Source organism: Lepidothrix coronata, unplaced genomic scaffold (assembly GCF_001604755.1).
Source record: "Lepidothrix coronata isolate B3197 unplaced genomic scaffold, Lepidothrix_coronata-1.0 Scaffold36, whole genome shotgun sequence".
NCBI lineage: Eukaryota > Metazoa > Chordata > Aves > Passeriformes > Pipridae > Lepidothrix > Lepidothrix coronata.
This window is the reverse complement of record NW_016690216.1, coordinates 871,952-889,261: the sequence shown is the minus strand read 5'-3', so window position 1 is coordinate 889,261 and position 17,310 is coordinate 871,952. Positions and strand designations below refer to the sequence as shown.

The window sequence follows — 17,310 nt, the reverse complement described above, 5'->3', positions numbered from 1 at the left end:
GGCCCTTTAAATGACACAGGGCTTGATAAAATAGGATATCACTTACAAAATCTTCCCTTGCTCCAAGTCTGCTTTGTCGATCTTTTTCCAAAAGCTCTTCCAGGATAGACCAGGCTGTGAGACTGATTCCTGGGCGCAAAACCAGGGGTTTATGAAGAATATTATCGTACATCTCAGCAACATCGCGGCAGTAAAAAGGAGGCTAAAAAATACAAGTTCACATGAATTTGAACTCACACGCAAAATTGTGTTGTATGATCAGTAAATGATTCTATAAGACACACGAGCTGCTAGCAGTGGGGAAATCTACTTCTCACGTACTGCTAACTTATAGTTCAGTCATCACCATTGCCACAACTTTACACTTGATAACTTCCCACCCACCCACCTCCTCTCCTCCTAACATGTTCTCACACTCATAAATAGGCATAGATGCCATCCAACTTCAAAGCACCCATTGAACTTGCCTGAAAAGAACATGAGAGCGGGAAAAAAAAATCTCTCTCCCTATTTAAGGTCCTATGAGAGGAGATAAAACTTGAGAAAAGAACACATTGTTACTGGAGTAATTACATATGACTAGAAGCAGCATAGTAAGATTTTTTCTTCCAGTGCTGCATCAAAAGCTAGGAAAAAACATAGGAGACCCAAGTAAGAAAAATTATTTAAATTTTTTTTATTCTAGTACTTGACAAAATTTTAAGCTAAGTTTTTTAATTGGGTCTTATCACTGTTAATTCAGTTTACTCTCACACTGCCTCAAAGGGATGACTGTCTTCATCGGAGCTGATGTCTACAATTTGGCTTTTTGGTGAACTGCTGGACACCAAGAGATAACATAAAATCCAAAAGAGAAAAACATGTGCTATGTTAAGTACAAGACAATCTGTTCATCCATTTAAGTGGAGTATTTCAATATTATGCAAAAAGTTAGCATCTTTAACAACACTCGAGGGTTACTTCAAATAAAGGAGGAGAGAGGAGGAAAGCGACTCCTACCCCCCACATATCAGGTACATACCAACCCATAAAGCATTTCATAAAGAACTGCGCCAAGACACCACCAGTCTACTGTGTTGTCATAGGGCTGCTTTTTAATGACTTCTGGTGCAAGATACTAAAAAAAAAAATAAAAAAATATATATATAAGGAAGTATTTCAGAGCATTAGGCCAGCACAAATAAAACCCAGGTTTTAGTCACACCACAGTAAACACCTTTAGGAAAAGCTGCTTCATCATAACAATTGCAAGTCTGTGAAGTATTTATCTCCTTCAACAAACCTGGAAAATAACTTCATCATCATCTGGTTGTTTACCAAGTAGAACAACAGTTTTCCCAACTGAAACGATACTTCCCACACACTATTGTTTTTTCAAACTACTTTGACACTTCTTATGAAACTTGTTTTACATTTCAGATAGGTTGCTGCACTGTTGCAGAGGGAACATCTCTCAGCAAGGTGGGTGACTAGCCATGCCTGTTCTGCCATCCTAAGCCTGTATGCTCCCCCATCCAGTACATAAAAATGAAACGAGAAGATATAAATGCTGCCTCAAATCTATAATTAATGAGAAACTGTATGACCTATATTAAGTTTAATTGTAAATCTTAATGAGAGCATGAGTTGTGAGTTGCTGAGTTACAGATTTTTGTCAAACAAGTATCACTTGACTGATTTGTCATAAATATCAAATCCACTACACACTGAATGACTATGATAACTGGTTTCCATCTGCCTTGCACAAAATCTGCTCAGTTTCTCAGAGCTTACTAACCCTACAGCACAAGGACAGCCACTTCATAATACAAGACCATCACTTGTGAGTATATAGTATAAAATTACTATTACTGAGCATCATGTGAGTCCTTATCTACAGCACGGTTTCTAACCTCTCAAAACAAGAGGATGCTTACTTCTATTATTCTAGTATTCAAATTCTGAAATTGATTTACAAATAGATGATAGCATTGTCCAAAAAGGCACAGACTGAAATTAGATCACAGTTTAATTAGATCAGTATTTCCCAAACTTTCTCTATATGTGAGTGCTTTGTAACTCACTTGTCTATCGGTGACCCTGGAAAAACAAGAAAAGCAGCTGAAGTATTTTGAAATCAACTACTTGACCTTTTTTTTTTTAGTTCAAATAAATACTCACTCATGCTTCACTGCCCGCAAAGATCTTTTCTGTAATTTAAAGTATGTTTATCAAATTACCAAAGCTATTAATGCTGATATTTCAGTGAATCCCTCATATGTGTTCAAGACTTACAGAGTCTAAGTTTTCCAGTACAGTTTTCTCAGTAAAAAGACAAGAGAGTTCAATAACTCAGTCAGCAAGTTCAAAGTTTCATGCGTATGCAATAACTTGCTCAGGAGTCACTGATACTAATTCCCTATAAACTTATTAAAAATCAGTGGCAGGATATGGTAAGTAGATTCATATTGACAAATCTGAAGCAGCTGTTACACAAGCTGTCTTTTGTCTAGCCAGCATTTAGGAGACATGGGAGGAAATAATGTTTGGAAAGGGCTGGAAAAACAGAGGAAGGAAGAGATGAGTTATGGTGATGTAGGCAGTACACAGTAGACAATTATTATTGTGTATTAGTGAAAAGAAAAAGGAAAAGATCTTCAGGAAGCTTGTCTTTGGTTTGGTTTCATGGAAGAGCTTGTTAAAAGAATGCAACAGTACAAACCACAATATTTGATCCTCCAGTTACACAAACACTAATAACAGTCAACAGCCATTAATTACTACAAAAAGCCCTGCAAAAGTTGTCAACATACTTCTGGGGTCCCACAGAAAGTTGCAGTGGTATCAGAAGTTGCAATCCCTTCTTTACAAAGTCCAAAGTCTGTCAACACAACATGACCCTGTTTAAGAAAGAGTGGTATTTTAAAAAGAGAACATGTGGATACACAAAAGTGTCAATTCTGTGAGCAAACATAGAAAACCAAAAATAATCTTGCATACTTACTAGTGAATCTAGGAGAATGTTTTCTGGTTTTAAATCCCTATCAAAAAAAAAGAAGTATTAATTCAAAACAGCAGTTACAAGAGCTTTGAAGGCAAGGAGTTTTATTTTTCAGCTGAAAGCTTCAAGTTTTGATCAAATTGTCAAGTTCAGGTTTCCCATAAGATGATTTCATGAAGTGTTTTTTATCTGGTAATTTGTACTAATTTGAACTTCTGCAGGACAAGGATACATTTCAGAAACGTACCTGTACACTATATTTATGGAGTGTAAGTAGCCCAGTGCACTGGCTATTTCAGCAGCATAAAATCTGGCTCTGTGCTCAGGAAAGGAACGTTCTCTTTGTAAGTGAAAGAACAGCTGTAAATATGCAAATAGTAAATAAGAATATTACACAGACAAAAAAATCAGGTTCTAACATAATTTTAACAGTAAGAAATAACTTGTTTTGCTGTCTGCTTTTTTTAAATGTAAAATTAAATCAAATTGGTTTTGCTGCATGACTTAGTCACTGCTTTACTCTCTTTCTCTCTTCTCTTTTGTAGCTCAGAAATGGATAAGTAACTCAAACACATTCTCCTCAAATCAAGACTAGTCAAAAGGAACTAGAACAAATCATTAAGGTGTGAATAGAAGATGGCAAGACTAAATCATGCAAGAGGACCTCCTAGCAGACTATAACCTGGTGTCAAATAAATGATCTTTCATTTCTGTTAACGCTTCTATTAAAGTTTTGTTTAATTATTTATAAAATTGTATTCTGAAATAACCTAAATGTAGATCCCTTTGGGAAATGTATATTCCAAGCTGATTCCACAAATTCTCTCAGCTACAGAGAGTTGTCTGGCTTCAAATAATTTGAGCAGATACAGAAATCTAGTCAAAGATTAAATAATTAACATAAAGATTAAACTATACTACAAATTCAACTTTCAGATATTTTAAGAAAACTGAAGTTTTCTGTTTTCTGCCTACAAAGTTTGGGAAAAACTAAAAAGCCATCCTCTCTTTCCAAGCACTTCATTAAAATCTGAAAGCTGTTTTGAACTGTATTTTAGTTTGCCCAGAACAATATAAAACTAAGTTGTGGCCAGGAATTCAGAGTAGAGCAAACAAGGAGTTTTTGCTAATGCAGTCTAAATAAGATGACAGTAAATTAGACAAGAGAAAGGCCCATCTTGTCCCAATTCTGACACAATGTAATAAATTCAGCTGTCAGTTTCCTTCCTTCCTCTTTTGAAACATAAGCATCTCAGCTAATGCACATTCAAGGAAAAGACCGTGTTACATGGTGAAAAATGTCAATATAAGATTAATTTGTAATAAAGGTAAATTTACGTAACTGTGGAATACATTGTTTGTATCTGACAACCATGAATAAATTTGGATTAAAGTTGTCAATAAGAGGAACAGAGTCTGTACAGCTATAGAAGTCTGCAGCAACAGCAGATAATAACAGGATTTTGAAAATCAGGAGAATGCTGATCATAGCCCATTGTAAAGGATCATTTTGCTCCTCCCACCTAGAATTAGCAGAATAGACAGACTCAAATGCAAACAAAACCACCACATACCTCTCCTCCATTAACAAAATCCAGGACAAAGTAAAGCTTTTCTGTTGTTTGGAATGAGTAATGTAATCCAACCAAAAATGGATGTTTCACATTTTTCAAGAGCACATTACGTTCAGCCATAATATGTTTTTGCTGTAAGAAGTAAAGGATCAATAAGTAAACAGGAATAATTTTGTAATTAAGGGAAAAAAGAAGGGAGGTAGGTGGAGAAAGAGTATTTTTCTTAACCTCTTTCCTATTGAGAACAATTTTTTTCTGCAACACTTTGACAGCATAGTATTTCCCATCCAGTTTTCGTTTTGCAAGAAGAACCTGTGAAATTAAAAAAAAGATGCAGAAATGTGATTGTTGCAGTTCACATTCTGTTAGTAATAATTTCATCATTTCAGCGTAACTGGAAAGTGTTCATGCTATATTTTCACAATACAGTTTCTTTGCTTTTAATATGGTCAATCAACAATATAACTACAAATAGAGTCTTACAGTTCAGTAAAAATCTGTCATGATAGTGGTATCATGAAAGACTGAATTATAACATTTATTTTCCATGACCTGCTAAATCTCTATCAAGACCAATTTCAGCTTTTTTTTTGGAACAAATTTTAAAGATAATTTAATGAAAAACAACAACTTGAAAAACAATCCACAGGCAGAGAGTTCAAGAGGGATTCTCTGTGGCACCTTGTAAAAATATCAATATTTAAGTCACTTTTCAATGGGCTCTTGGCTCATATTGCTCCACAGCATCAGGGGTTTCACAAAATAGTCCATGACAACATGAGGAAAAACATGATTCGTACTCCAGCTGCTGCATAAGCACAGTGGTACCTCCCTTCCTCTCTGAGGGGAAACAGAGGATCCCTATTGCTCTTGATGAGAAAAGGAAACACTCCCTTTTGTTACTCCCAACAAGTGACTGAGGCAGCCAACGGCCGCACCAGGGAAAAAAACATGGCAGGGCCGTAAAGCAGCAGCAACAGGGATCCAGTACAACAGTTTACATGCCACCCTAGACTGACACCACTTCTAAAACCTCTGGTCAGGTCTCCAGCTGACAGTCACTATACATGAGAAACCAGTCAGCATCCTTGCACCAGGATAAGACACAGAAACAAAAGCTCACCTTGCCAAAGCTGCCTTTCCCAATAACTTTCAGGAAATCAAAGTCTGTTGGTTTAGCACTGAAAGATATTTAGGAAGGAGACAGGTCACCTGGGTAGAAATTACAAGCTGTACAGCAGTCTACTATAGCACTCGAGTTGTAATGTGAGGACAACAGCCTGCTAGCACCCTCCTTTTCCTCATTCCACCCAACACTTAGGTTTCTGCAGACCTGCCCTCAGAGACAACACCTCCTCTTCATTTTGCAATTCCATTTTCCTTCAGGGAAAGTGTTCAAATTGCATCCTTTGAGCTTATTTTATTTGGTAAGTTTAGCCTTAAGATATAAAGGAGAAGCAAGACTGTTCTTTTATTCTCCACAGTCTAGTTTCTTGTAATTCTTAAGTCTCCATTTCCCCATGACTCTTCCTGCAGCTTATTTCTTATTTCTAGAGGTCCAAATGGATTCTCAAGCTTACATGAGGGAAGGAAGGACTAAGTTTGATATCTATTCCCTCTTATTTATTCCATTCTTCCCTCCACCCATTCCTCCCTCATTTTAAATTTCAGTAAGAGGAGGGAAGTCCTAACACCTGCCTATTCTATGTGTGTATGTATGAATTCAGTCTCGGTTTTTCCACTTCCCAGATCACTACTCCTTTCAGTTTTTCCCAGGATTCCTTTACTCTTTCCTGAATACAATTCTGTCAGCAAAACAATTATCCATGTTTTCAAACTCCAAAACAACAGTTACATCACCATACACCTCTCCATTTATTGACCCTGAAGGGAAGTACTCTTAAAATTCTTTTCTTACTGCAGTCTATTAAGCACTTCCTCCTGCTAGCCCAGAACATATCTGTGAGGAAAGTAAAACCAAAATAACAGTCATCTCCTAGATGAGGAAAGCAGATTCACACAGAACTGAGAACAGAAACTCTACAGAAGACAGCAAACAGAGAAGCGAGTTACCATTGCAGTAAGTGGGTTTGTAACATCAACAAAGCAAGCTGGTCCTTTGCCATTATTAAAACAAACTTGTTTTCAGAAGCTGTTCACATTCTTAAGATATGGGACTGTTCCCAAGGTCAGTCTAACTTTTCAGGTTTTAAAATTAATTTTAATCCAATTTAGTCAAAATAAAACATTTACAGTAAATTGAATTATGTTTTAATTCAATTTAATTGAAACCTACTGAGGATTTCCAGATGGTCCCAAGTTGATATTCTGTGAGGTAGAGTTTAACTGTTGGGAGAGACAAAGAGGTTTATTTGTAATCCCTTTTTTTTTTTAAATTCTCTCTTATATTTCAACCAATACTTATTTCAAAATATTCTACTAATTTGCTCAATTCATACTTTTACACTTGTTATATTACACATTTAGAGAGATCTAATATCCAGATTGGATAACTTTAAGTTGAAATATTTGGCCATCATCACCTTGCCATGAATTATGTCTGCATACATCCCGTTTAATGACGTAGGTCATAAAATAATTGTGTCCACAATGGACAAAATCAGAAATAAAAATTTAAGAGTGTTTCAACAAACAACTTGTTCCCCATTCAGAACTTAATGCTTTGTGTGTATTTGCTCTATGAATATGTTTTCTGCCTTTTATTCCAAATTTTCCAAGATATTACTAATAAAATAATTTTAAACCCACACTGTTTGTATTATAACTAATGACAGACACAGTGCTTTTAAAAACACAGAAGTGAACATTTGTCCCCCCCCAAGAAAAACACTACCAACCTTTTCTATCCTGACATTAAAGGTTAAATAACTCAATTCCTGGAACGTCATGAAATCTTACCAGTACACACCCAGGCAGAATTTGCAAGCTACAGGGAGCAGAGGAAGCCGCTGTCGTTTAGACAATTTTCTCCATTTTGTTTTTGATTTAAAAAAAGCAGTACTTGCACCCTCATTGTGGTTCTAGACTTTTATCAGAGAAGGGTAAACTGCACTCAAATACAAGTTACCTGGGGCCAGGCTGGTAGGCAGCACAAAATCAGAACTCCTACAGAAGCAGAAAATAACCTGACAGCAGAAATGGATGCTTCTACTCACTAACAAGAGCCAATGGTACTGGACAGTTTTAAAAAAGCTACTTTTTTTTAAAGCTTGTTTTTGTTCCTTGTTGTTTGGCTTCATCATTTACAGTAACTATGAGAAGGTGAATTTTCTACCAAAAAGTATGGGGTCCAGGCCACTATGCATTAGCTCTCTTCCTATTTTGGAATTTGTTCTGGCATGGCACATTAGTAATTTTCCACAGAAGGTTATGATCATTCCACATTACTTAAAGTACCTTTCAAACGAGGAAGAAAACGGTATTTTAAAACAGTGTCTCTGGAAATCAAAACTTTTAGAACACACTAAATCTGCTCTGAATCACACACAAACCAAAACAACTCTTACATCTTTAACAGGGCCTGAATAAGAAAAGTACTAAGATCACATCTGTTGGCCAAGTAGTAAGCCATTGAGAAAACAAGCTTACATATGGCACTTCTGCCTTCCTAGAAATACTGCTTTTTTTCAAACAGCACTGTTTCTGAAGGCTGTAAACTAATTTTCAGAGAATCCACCCCTGGCCATAATAGTGGCTTTTGTGACAAAAGAAGCTTCAGACCTCACACAGTGTTATATGTGAACTGAAATCAAATCCATCCTTGCTCCTGAGTGACTTTTAGAAATACTGCATTTTTTCCCCTGAGAGAATTCTATTTCTCCTCTTCTTTAAAAAAGAACAACGCACAAGCAAACAAAAAGACAATTAAACATTCAATCTTCCCTGCTCCTTGCCAGATCATTTTAGCAAGAGTCTTTGAAGAGATTGCAAAAACTATGACAGCTAAGCTACGACTGAAGTTTTGTTTCTTTAACCCATATAGCAAGTGGGGAAGAAGCAAGACAAAGCCAGCAATCACTTTTACCCCTCTGCAATTCACATCTGACAGAAAAACAGCTTACAGCCCACAGTGGAATTAAGTAGTTTAAAAAAGCAGGGAAGGTATTTATTGCAAAACCTACCAGTAACTTCCAGCAAATAATATACCTAAGATTGCTCTTAAGTAGCTAAAATTTAGAAGACTTTTCTGTTTTATTACCTTCCGACTGCTCCTTTCATCTTCATCTTCAGATGGATCTGACTGGTGTTTCGGGTTATCCATTTGAAGAAATGCTCTGACATCTGGACTAGAAACACAGTTAACTTCATTAGACACCAATAATCTACATGATTTTCAGCCATAACCAGAGAGCACAGGGTTAAACAGCAGTGTACAGAGAAATTACTAATCACAAGGTTTTGTGTTTATACATAGATATATATTTATATTTTATATTTAAGGACAGTGCAAGTAAGGCTTTTATAGCAACATAATTCAACTGCTGAGTGTGCTACATACAGCACATAGAATTTTTCACTTGCAAAAACCTGACACGTTAAAGTATGTGTACATGAAGACTTCATAACGAGATACTCTGCAGAACTGCATTAAAAGGTAATTATCAGAAGAAAGCATGAGTTTTAACTGGCTAGCAACTACCAGGAAACCAACTTTCTTTCAAAAAACTTAAGAGTTTAAAATTCTGTTGAGTTTTTTAAAATTAACTAAATACCAAGTCCAATACAATACAGAATGAAATACATCATCTGTATCCCAAAAAAAGACGTATGTCCCAAGAGATACATGGCAGTAACATTCCTGTCCCCATTCAGTTTAAAGCAGAAGATGGTGATCTTGCATCCAGAATGCATTCTGGCTGGGCACTGACAGTGCCAAGACGAGGTACCCAGTGACAAGATAGTGTTAACAAATCCTTCCAGTCAGCTGCAGGACACAAATGCTTCAGGAACCTAGAGACCTCCCATAGTGCCTAAGGAGATGCATTTTATCTTCAGCACCAGTTTCTAGCTCTGTCTTAGTGGGGCTGGGGGATGAGGACTGAGAGAAAGATGGGAAAGTAAGAAAATTCCGAGAACCCACTCCTAGGAAGTAAGGCTTACCCAACAGTTCAAAAGTATGTCACATCTTTCTTAACCATGTAATACAACTGAGGCAAAATTAATTCCTGAAAAAAGGGGTATCATGTGTAGCCTAAATACCACTTCAAAAGATGACCTGAATCTCTCAAGTTCCTTCAGTTCACTAAAAGGGAACCTTCCTATCAAGCAAGAAATCTTACCTAAATTTCACAGATAAAACTCTCTGGGAAGGACTTGGGGCAGTCACTGACAGGAAACTCCACATAAGCCATTCAGTACAAGAAAAAGCACTCGCCTACAGAGCTGCTCTTTTATCCTGTCCCTAGTATATATAAAATAGGGTGTGTTTTCCTAAGAAATAGATATACTTGCTTTGCTATTTTCAATCCATTTCACCCTCCACACTTCGCTACAGTGAGGATCAGAAGTATGAGATGAGCTGCTTCTGACACTTCTCCAGCTCCTGTATTTCATATCAGCATTATGGAACCTGCCTCATGTCCTATGCTATCTCAGGCTCCCAGTCTCCATTGCTCACATTCTGTATTCCTATGCCCTATTTGAAACCTGTTTCATTTATCTTCAGCCTTTCATGTTTAAAGTACAGCAACAAGACTGTTCACCATTTCCCACCACTGTTTCAGTTTAATTCTTCCCATCTTGTATGAACTCCAAATTCTGATCTATTTCAGAGTCTTGTCTTGTATCCTGAGGTCCAGGAAGACAAAAATCACTGTGGTTTGAATATTGTAGTAATATTGGGTCAAGATTAAACAATTTAAGTTTCAGAATATTTGGATATCATAATATCAAGAACAAAGAGGTATGGTTCATGCTTTTCACTAGGCAGAACAACAGAACCAGACCTTAATTACCTTTCAGCATAAATCTGGACAACTGGCTGATTAAATAGAGCATGTTGTAATACATCTCAAATAGTTACTATAGTAACTCTGTCCATGACTGAAATCACAGCAGGAAAAAATAAATTAAAAAAAAAATCAATTCACAGGAAAAGGCTGCCTTGCAGTTGCAGGGTACTCCACGGTCTCCACAATCCATGGCAGCCAGAGTTGTACCTGTGCAATGTTACAGTGTTCACATTTGCAATTCTAAAAGCACTGCAAAGAACCAGTGATTAAAAATAAAAAGTTTAATGTACCAATTTCTTAGCCAGAATTGCAGCACGTTATGCAAAATGCTATACAGATTGATAGGATGTATTAGTTCACATGTATTAACTCAATGTATTTTAAAATACATGGAAACTATTCCTAAAATAACCTCACCTGTGAAATTAAAAGGATCGAGAAAACCATTTAAAAAGGGATGCTCAATATACATTTTACATAAACTATCAGCAAAAGTTGTTTTTTTCTAGATTTCTATGATTGACTATGTTTATTTTATGGATTATCTCTGAAATACACGAAGGGGTGTCAAGCTCTGCTTCAGTACAATTTTTTCTGTAGTACTTGTCATACATTAGTCTTCCTGCAAAAACAATATGCTACCACACAAAAATTTTGGACACACACAGAAATATGGACAAGCCCAAAAAGTAACACAAATTTTGAAGCAAAACGGTAAAATTAATAGCCAGTGACAGAAACTTAACATTTAAGGCACACTTTATTTAAATAATGGTGCCCAGCTCCTCCTCCCTCTTCTCCACACACTTCATTATTTGATTTTCTTCTAGGGAACAAGTGCAGACCCCTGGCCTCTCACAGAACAGATAACTCATTTCCCCAGCAGTTGTAGGGTATTGTCATCCTTGATTTCTTCCATGCATTATGCAAATGTTCTCATTCTCATTAAGGAGCTACTTTGCACTGCTTAAAAATAACTACATTACATCTTTAATGCACCTTCTATTCTACAGTTGGATTCAAACAGGTTTTATTTGGAGATGTTCTGATAGACAATTAAATGCATTAATATTTCAGTGAAGACCTACATTCGAGGGGGTGAGCAGCCCACTTTCAATAGTTGTGCAGTGATTTAGGGAGCCCCTAAGTGCTCACAAGGAACAAACTCCCAGCTCCCATTAAGGACATCAGTCAGCAAGGGAGACACATTATCAGATCTCTATCCCTTTTGCCATCTTTTCTTGGAACATCTGCATTCTATCAATGAGAGTGTTGTCTATCACATTCAGTTAGCTGAGGAAATGCAGCTTGTAGATAATTTAATTCCCAATATGGACTAAGCCAATAACCTCACCCTGTATTCCACCTGACAGTGACTGTAGGAAAATCCTTGTCAACAGTCACAGGGTCTATACCTCTAACATACACAGGGTCTCTAATCACTCTAACACACTTTAGGTTTTTCTTGGGTTTTTTATTTATCAAAAAGGTTTGGCTTCGATACAATATTCAAGAAACATGGCTGATCCAAGAACAAAGTTCACTCAAGATAAATGAGAACACAGTGCTGTATCTTTGTATTATTAATGTAAATACTGCCATCTTGGACATACTGAATCTGACATTTGTGCTTTTCAATTCAGATGTACAAGTGCCTTCCCATCCAGAAATAAGGACATCATCTTGAACCATCCTTAAGCTTTCAGTGAAACAGTTTTTCTATACGGGACTTAAAATATATGACATCCTGATACTGGTTTTAATGCTTAAAAGATGCAGTGGAAGGTGGACTTCCTAATAGTTCTGTGAGAATGCATAACCCGTTAAGTATTCCTTGTAGATCACTAACTTTAAGTTATTTTAAATTATTTTACCCAATATCAAATTCAATTAGCACATTAAAGTAAAACCGCTTAAGAAAACAAGGATGTGGACTATCTGTGAAGACAGTCACTACATATTCCTTGAATAGTTTCTAGCAAATTTTACAAAAGAATCCACAAACCACTAAGATCAAAGATTTGGTATTTCTTCACTAACAACACTCATTAGTGCACCAAAAAGGTGACAGATTACATAGTTATATGATTTGTTGCAACGGAGCACTGCATAAAATAAAACAAAAGCTAACTTCAGAAAAACAAACTACCTTACATTTAGTAAGAGAGAAACAACATAGAAATAACTATAAAATTAAATGCTTTTGCACTGAATTGTCAATTAGAGGCTTGCTTTTTCTCCCACATTACTGTTTCTTTAAGGGTTGGGAAAATAGCACAAGACAAATTGAGGTATCTATTTTGTTTTTATTGTGGAACTATGCTTAATAAGCTTATTATTGAACACACTTTCAACAGTACCACACAACTGGACCTATTTCTTAATACTGGTTTAAGTCAGTTTTGATGGAGCAGACAAGCTAAATGCCACGTTAAAGAACACAGATTCGGATACAGATGTATTTGAGCATAAAACAATTTCAAAACCTTCACAAAAATTTAAGAAGGCAGGTGCATTTGAGGTTTGATGCCTTTTTTTTTAAGCACACCATTTTGTGCTGTGCATAGAAAAAGGTACCATTTTACCTCTGGAGAACAAATATAGTATTGGTTTGAGACAAAAATACTTGATACTTGGACATACTGGCAAGCAAATGGGGAGGAGAATATGCTAAGTAAACCATCAGTATCCCTTCCTGATGTAACAAATCACATTAGCTTTCAATAATTTGTTGTATTAGAGTGCTTTCTATTACTTCCCAAAGAACAGTACTATGGACATAAACCTCATAGTATTTGTTCTGGTGGAAAAGTATCCTACCATAAAGAATTTGCCACTAATTTTTTTCCACTTATCATACGGAAGTATACATAAAACGGTCTTTTTTAAAAAAAAAAAGAAAAGAAAAAAAAGGAAAGGAAGTACATATTTCAGGTTAACAGGATATTAAATAGTTCATTTGTTGTGAAGAAAGAAAATCTGACTGCACACTGCAAACTGCAGCAATATTCTGTAAGTTATTTTCTTCCTGTGGGAAATGGGCAATTTCACAGGCTGTACAGTTTGGCTAATTAAACAAAGTATATGCATAAAAAGCATTTAATTAACACTAAAGCCAAGCATAGAGATTTACCATTTTACTTTTTCAAGCAACATGGAAAACTGCATGGATTTAGCTTAAACTGATTACATATTTCAACTGAAAGAAGGGATTTTGTCCCCAGTCAGTTCACACACCAAGCGCTGTCCTCCAGATTTAACTCGAGCCAACTCTCTACTGCCATTATCCCACATTCACCACTGTCCCACCGATGGTGGTGAACACACCTGCGGTTCTTCTGCCAGAACAGTTCAGGTGCAAAGCTTATTCATTTGCTTTTGGCAGGTCATCTTGGTTATCCATCTCAGCAAGCTAATTAAGCTACTTGGTTAACGTGCTTAACACGAGTGCCAGAGTGCACACGTGAACTGCTCTAACAAAAAGGATACAGGCAGTGACTTACTGCCAGCAAGGCAGTACCAAGTGACAGCAGAGTTCTCAAGCAGTACAGCCATCAGCAAAACAAACACTACCCTACAGCAACAGAGTTTAGAGTGGAATCTGCACCCCTTGAATTAAGATTAGTTAATTGCCTGCGAATTGATTTGTAGATCGGTTTTCAGAAAAAAAACAAAACATTTTTACACTGTTCGGTCAGTAGATTTTTCCTGAACAAATAGCCATATTAAAGTTTATTTTTTATACTGAAGAGCTCTGAACAGGTAAAATAAGTTTTCCGGTTAAATACTTAATTTGCAATTTTGTATTTAACATGTCTTTTCAACAGCCCTTAAAAAACAGAAAGGAAACTACTTACTGGTTGCATAGCTCTGGCTGTCTAACTAAATTTTGAATGAATTCATTCAGTCCTGCTCTTCTCTGTTTAATAAAATCTGAAAAAAACAGATTTATTAGAATCATCAGTCAGCTTGTGAAAAAGACTTATTTTCTTACTTAGATTTTTTTAGGACTTAAACAGCAGTTAAAAAAGAAAGTGGTCCATGACTGGTTCAAAACAGGTTTGGTTCTACATATTAAAATTGCAAGCTTAAAACATTCAACTGAGGTGAGAGAACAGTTTTCAGTTTCTCTGTAACACTTCTTGAAAATGTAGAAAGCCAGGTGGATTAAAAGTGCAGTAAAGTGCTTCGAGAACAGTGTGTAACCGCAGTGGGCTCACCTGTGCAGCCTTCCTTGCACAGGTGAGCCCTTCCAGACCTGATTCCACAAAACCAAAAAAACCAACGACCCACAGGCAACACCTGACATCAGTTACACAAGTCAAGTTTTTACATGAACAGTCCCACCAAGCAGCATATTTCCATAATATATGTGTGGCAGTGGAAAAGTTGCACGATTCATCCTGCCAGCAGGCACTCAGATACAGGCATCAAAGATAAAGGAAAGTATTTTATTTAGTTAAGTTTTGGACATAATCTCTAATGTTAAAAAAAATAATCCTCAGAATCCCCACCTTCATCTAAAGCTTAAGACACATAACTGTTCTGTAGCAATATGGAAAAATACACAAAGGATTTGGAATAGAAAGAGAGCTCTAACATGAAATAAAACGTAAAACAGAATAATCTTGTCTTTCATTACTCATATCAACAATAATTTGTAGGGAAAAAGAATATTTAACTTGTGTATTAACTTTTAAAGCATTCAAATGACTGCCACATACAGATTACTGCCAGTTATTATAACTTAATTTTAAGTTTTGATTAAAAGATGTATTTCAAATATTAATTAAAAACGTTCATAGTGTTTCAGGGATATAATCCTAAACCCTTGCTAGGGTATTTAATAATCCCAAATTACTGACAACAAACAGGAAGGTAAATTTTCATACAGATGCTATGTGAGTCACCAACATCAGCAGTTTCAGTGTGGCAGGTGCACTGTGTCATCAGTCACTCTAAGCCTACAGAGCCATCCATGCTGGTGAAGATAAAACACCCCTAAATTTTCAATTTCTGTATTCTGGAGGGTTTCAGTGATTCTCCTCTGTCCCATTTTTTCAAGTTAAAACAAGATTAATTTTGAAATAACCTAAGTGTCAATAAAAATTGAGCCCTTAAACAACAATGTATGCTATGACTATTTTTGGTAGATTTTGAGAAAAGGGATATAAAGGTTTCACTCTGCTGCGTTCCAGTCAAACAGCACAGTGCTGCATACCCATGAATGCATTACAGAAGTAAAATACCTTTTCAGTATTTGTAAAATATGTGACTTGTTTCAGAAGTCAGCAGAAACATTACATCAAAGCTTCAATAAATCACTGTTAAGATAAAGAATAATTTACATGAACATCATGGCTCCAGCTCCACCCTGCCTCCCAGCAAGACACATCTTGAGAACTATTTCGTCTCTCATGCTTCAAGGATTTCAGCATAGCTCACAGAAATTTAAAACAAGCCTGAGGACTTTGTTTTACATATATCATTTTAATAAAGTTTTAGTTTAGGGTTTTTTTCCTCATTAAAACTCCAGTTTACTAAATTTGACTCAAAATCCACCTGCACATTTGGCTGTACAGCAAACCAGACTCCATGACATTATCTGGTCTTCAGCAGATATGTAGACATGATACACTTAGAACTTTTAGCAATCATTTACATCTTAATCAGAAGAGAACAGCAGAGCTTGGATACTTGTATTTGATTATTTTAATAAAAATTAAAAAGGAATTTGACATCGGGATCCAGATGATTAACTGTAACTGCCAAAAATTAGATTTGTTTGTAAGAACTTTAAAACACCCAAAACTATACATCCTAAGAGTTCAACAGCTTTGGACCCATTTGTTCCTCAGCAAAGGAGAAAATTAAATGATTGAAAGAGGTGCAGGAGAAGGTGAAACCACAAACACAGTCTGATCAACATCAGCAAGCCAGGGGAGGGTTGAAGGGTTCCAATGACCTTCAGGAAAATCCTTAAGTAAAAACAGCCTGAATGAAGGATATAAATACAGAGCAATGGCCTGGCCTTCCCATTTGCCTTTTTGCTTATTCATCCGTGATGCCACCTAGACTAATTCAATGCACTTTACAAGTGACTTTTTCATTAGTATTTTGCTGTGTACAGAGCAAACTAAATTGGGACTTATCATTGGTAATTGGATCACAATATGTTCACATCAGACAGACTTCCTGTTGTTGTTCCTTTTACAGAAGAGATTCGTTTTAATCTAAAGCATACAAAGAAGCACATTTAGATACAGAGAGTTTCAAAGTCCTCAAAGATAAATCCTTTAATTATTTCATTTTTCAGAGCTGGTCGTGAGGGAAGTCATATGAAGGAAATTTAAAACTAACTAGGCACATGCTTAGGAGAGTCAGAGGTTTGGCTTTAGCATTTACAGGAGAGAGATTATACCTGACAGTTCATAATCTGTCACAATCCTGAATAGCGGAGGGTTGGGAGGAGCTGTAGCCTTCAGTGCAAGAGAGGCAATGGGCCACTAAGCAATACTTTGTTAACTATCACATGGCAGAATACCTACCTACGCGAGTTCCTGCTCGACTGAAGCATGACTAAACTTTGGTTTAGTCACTGTTTTGAGGACTGGTGTAAAACTCATCTAATATAGCTGCTTGTAGGCTGGAATGGATCAATTTTCATATAAAGAAACTGACAAAATGAATAACAGGATGATAACTTACCAGGATCAAAATTATCTCCGAATATTCTTTTAGCTGGAATCTTCAAGTTCATTGTGGGAAATTGCTTCTTTAGCTG

At 36.3% G+C, this 17,310-nt stretch overlaps 1 protein-coding gene across 4 annotated transcripts in view; it reads right to left on the bottom strand.

Annotated features, from left to right (window-relative positions):
* Positions 1–17,310, bottom strand: part of LOC108496076 (serine/threonine-protein kinase Sgk3) — a 56,560-nt gene that overhangs the window by 3,480 nt on the left and 35,770 nt on the right. For all 4 annotated transcript variants that reach the window (XM_017812471.1, XM_017812468.1, XM_017812470.1 and 1 more), the window contains exons 4-15: positions 17,235–17,307; positions 14,384–14,459; positions 8,774–8,861; positions 6,851–6,900; positions 5,678–5,735; positions 4,783–4,866; positions 4,555–4,686; positions 3,228–3,340; positions 2,984–3,020; positions 2,793–2,879; positions 1,022–1,117; positions 47–202 (exon numbers count right to left, since the gene is read on the bottom strand). In XM_017812471.1, coding sequence (XP_017667960.1) covers positions 47–202; positions 1,022–1,117; positions 2,793–2,879; positions 2,984–3,020; positions 3,228–3,340; positions 4,555–4,686; positions 4,783–4,866; positions 5,678–5,735; positions 6,851–6,900; positions 8,774–8,861; positions 14,384–14,459; positions 17,235–17,307 — 1,050 coding nt within the window. The remainder of the gene's footprint in view (positions 1–46; positions 203–1,021; positions 1,118–2,792; positions 2,880–2,983; positions 3,021–3,227; positions 3,341–4,554; positions 4,687–4,782; positions 4,867–5,677; positions 5,736–6,850; positions 6,901–8,773; positions 8,862–14,383; positions 14,460–17,234; positions 17,308–17,310) is intronic.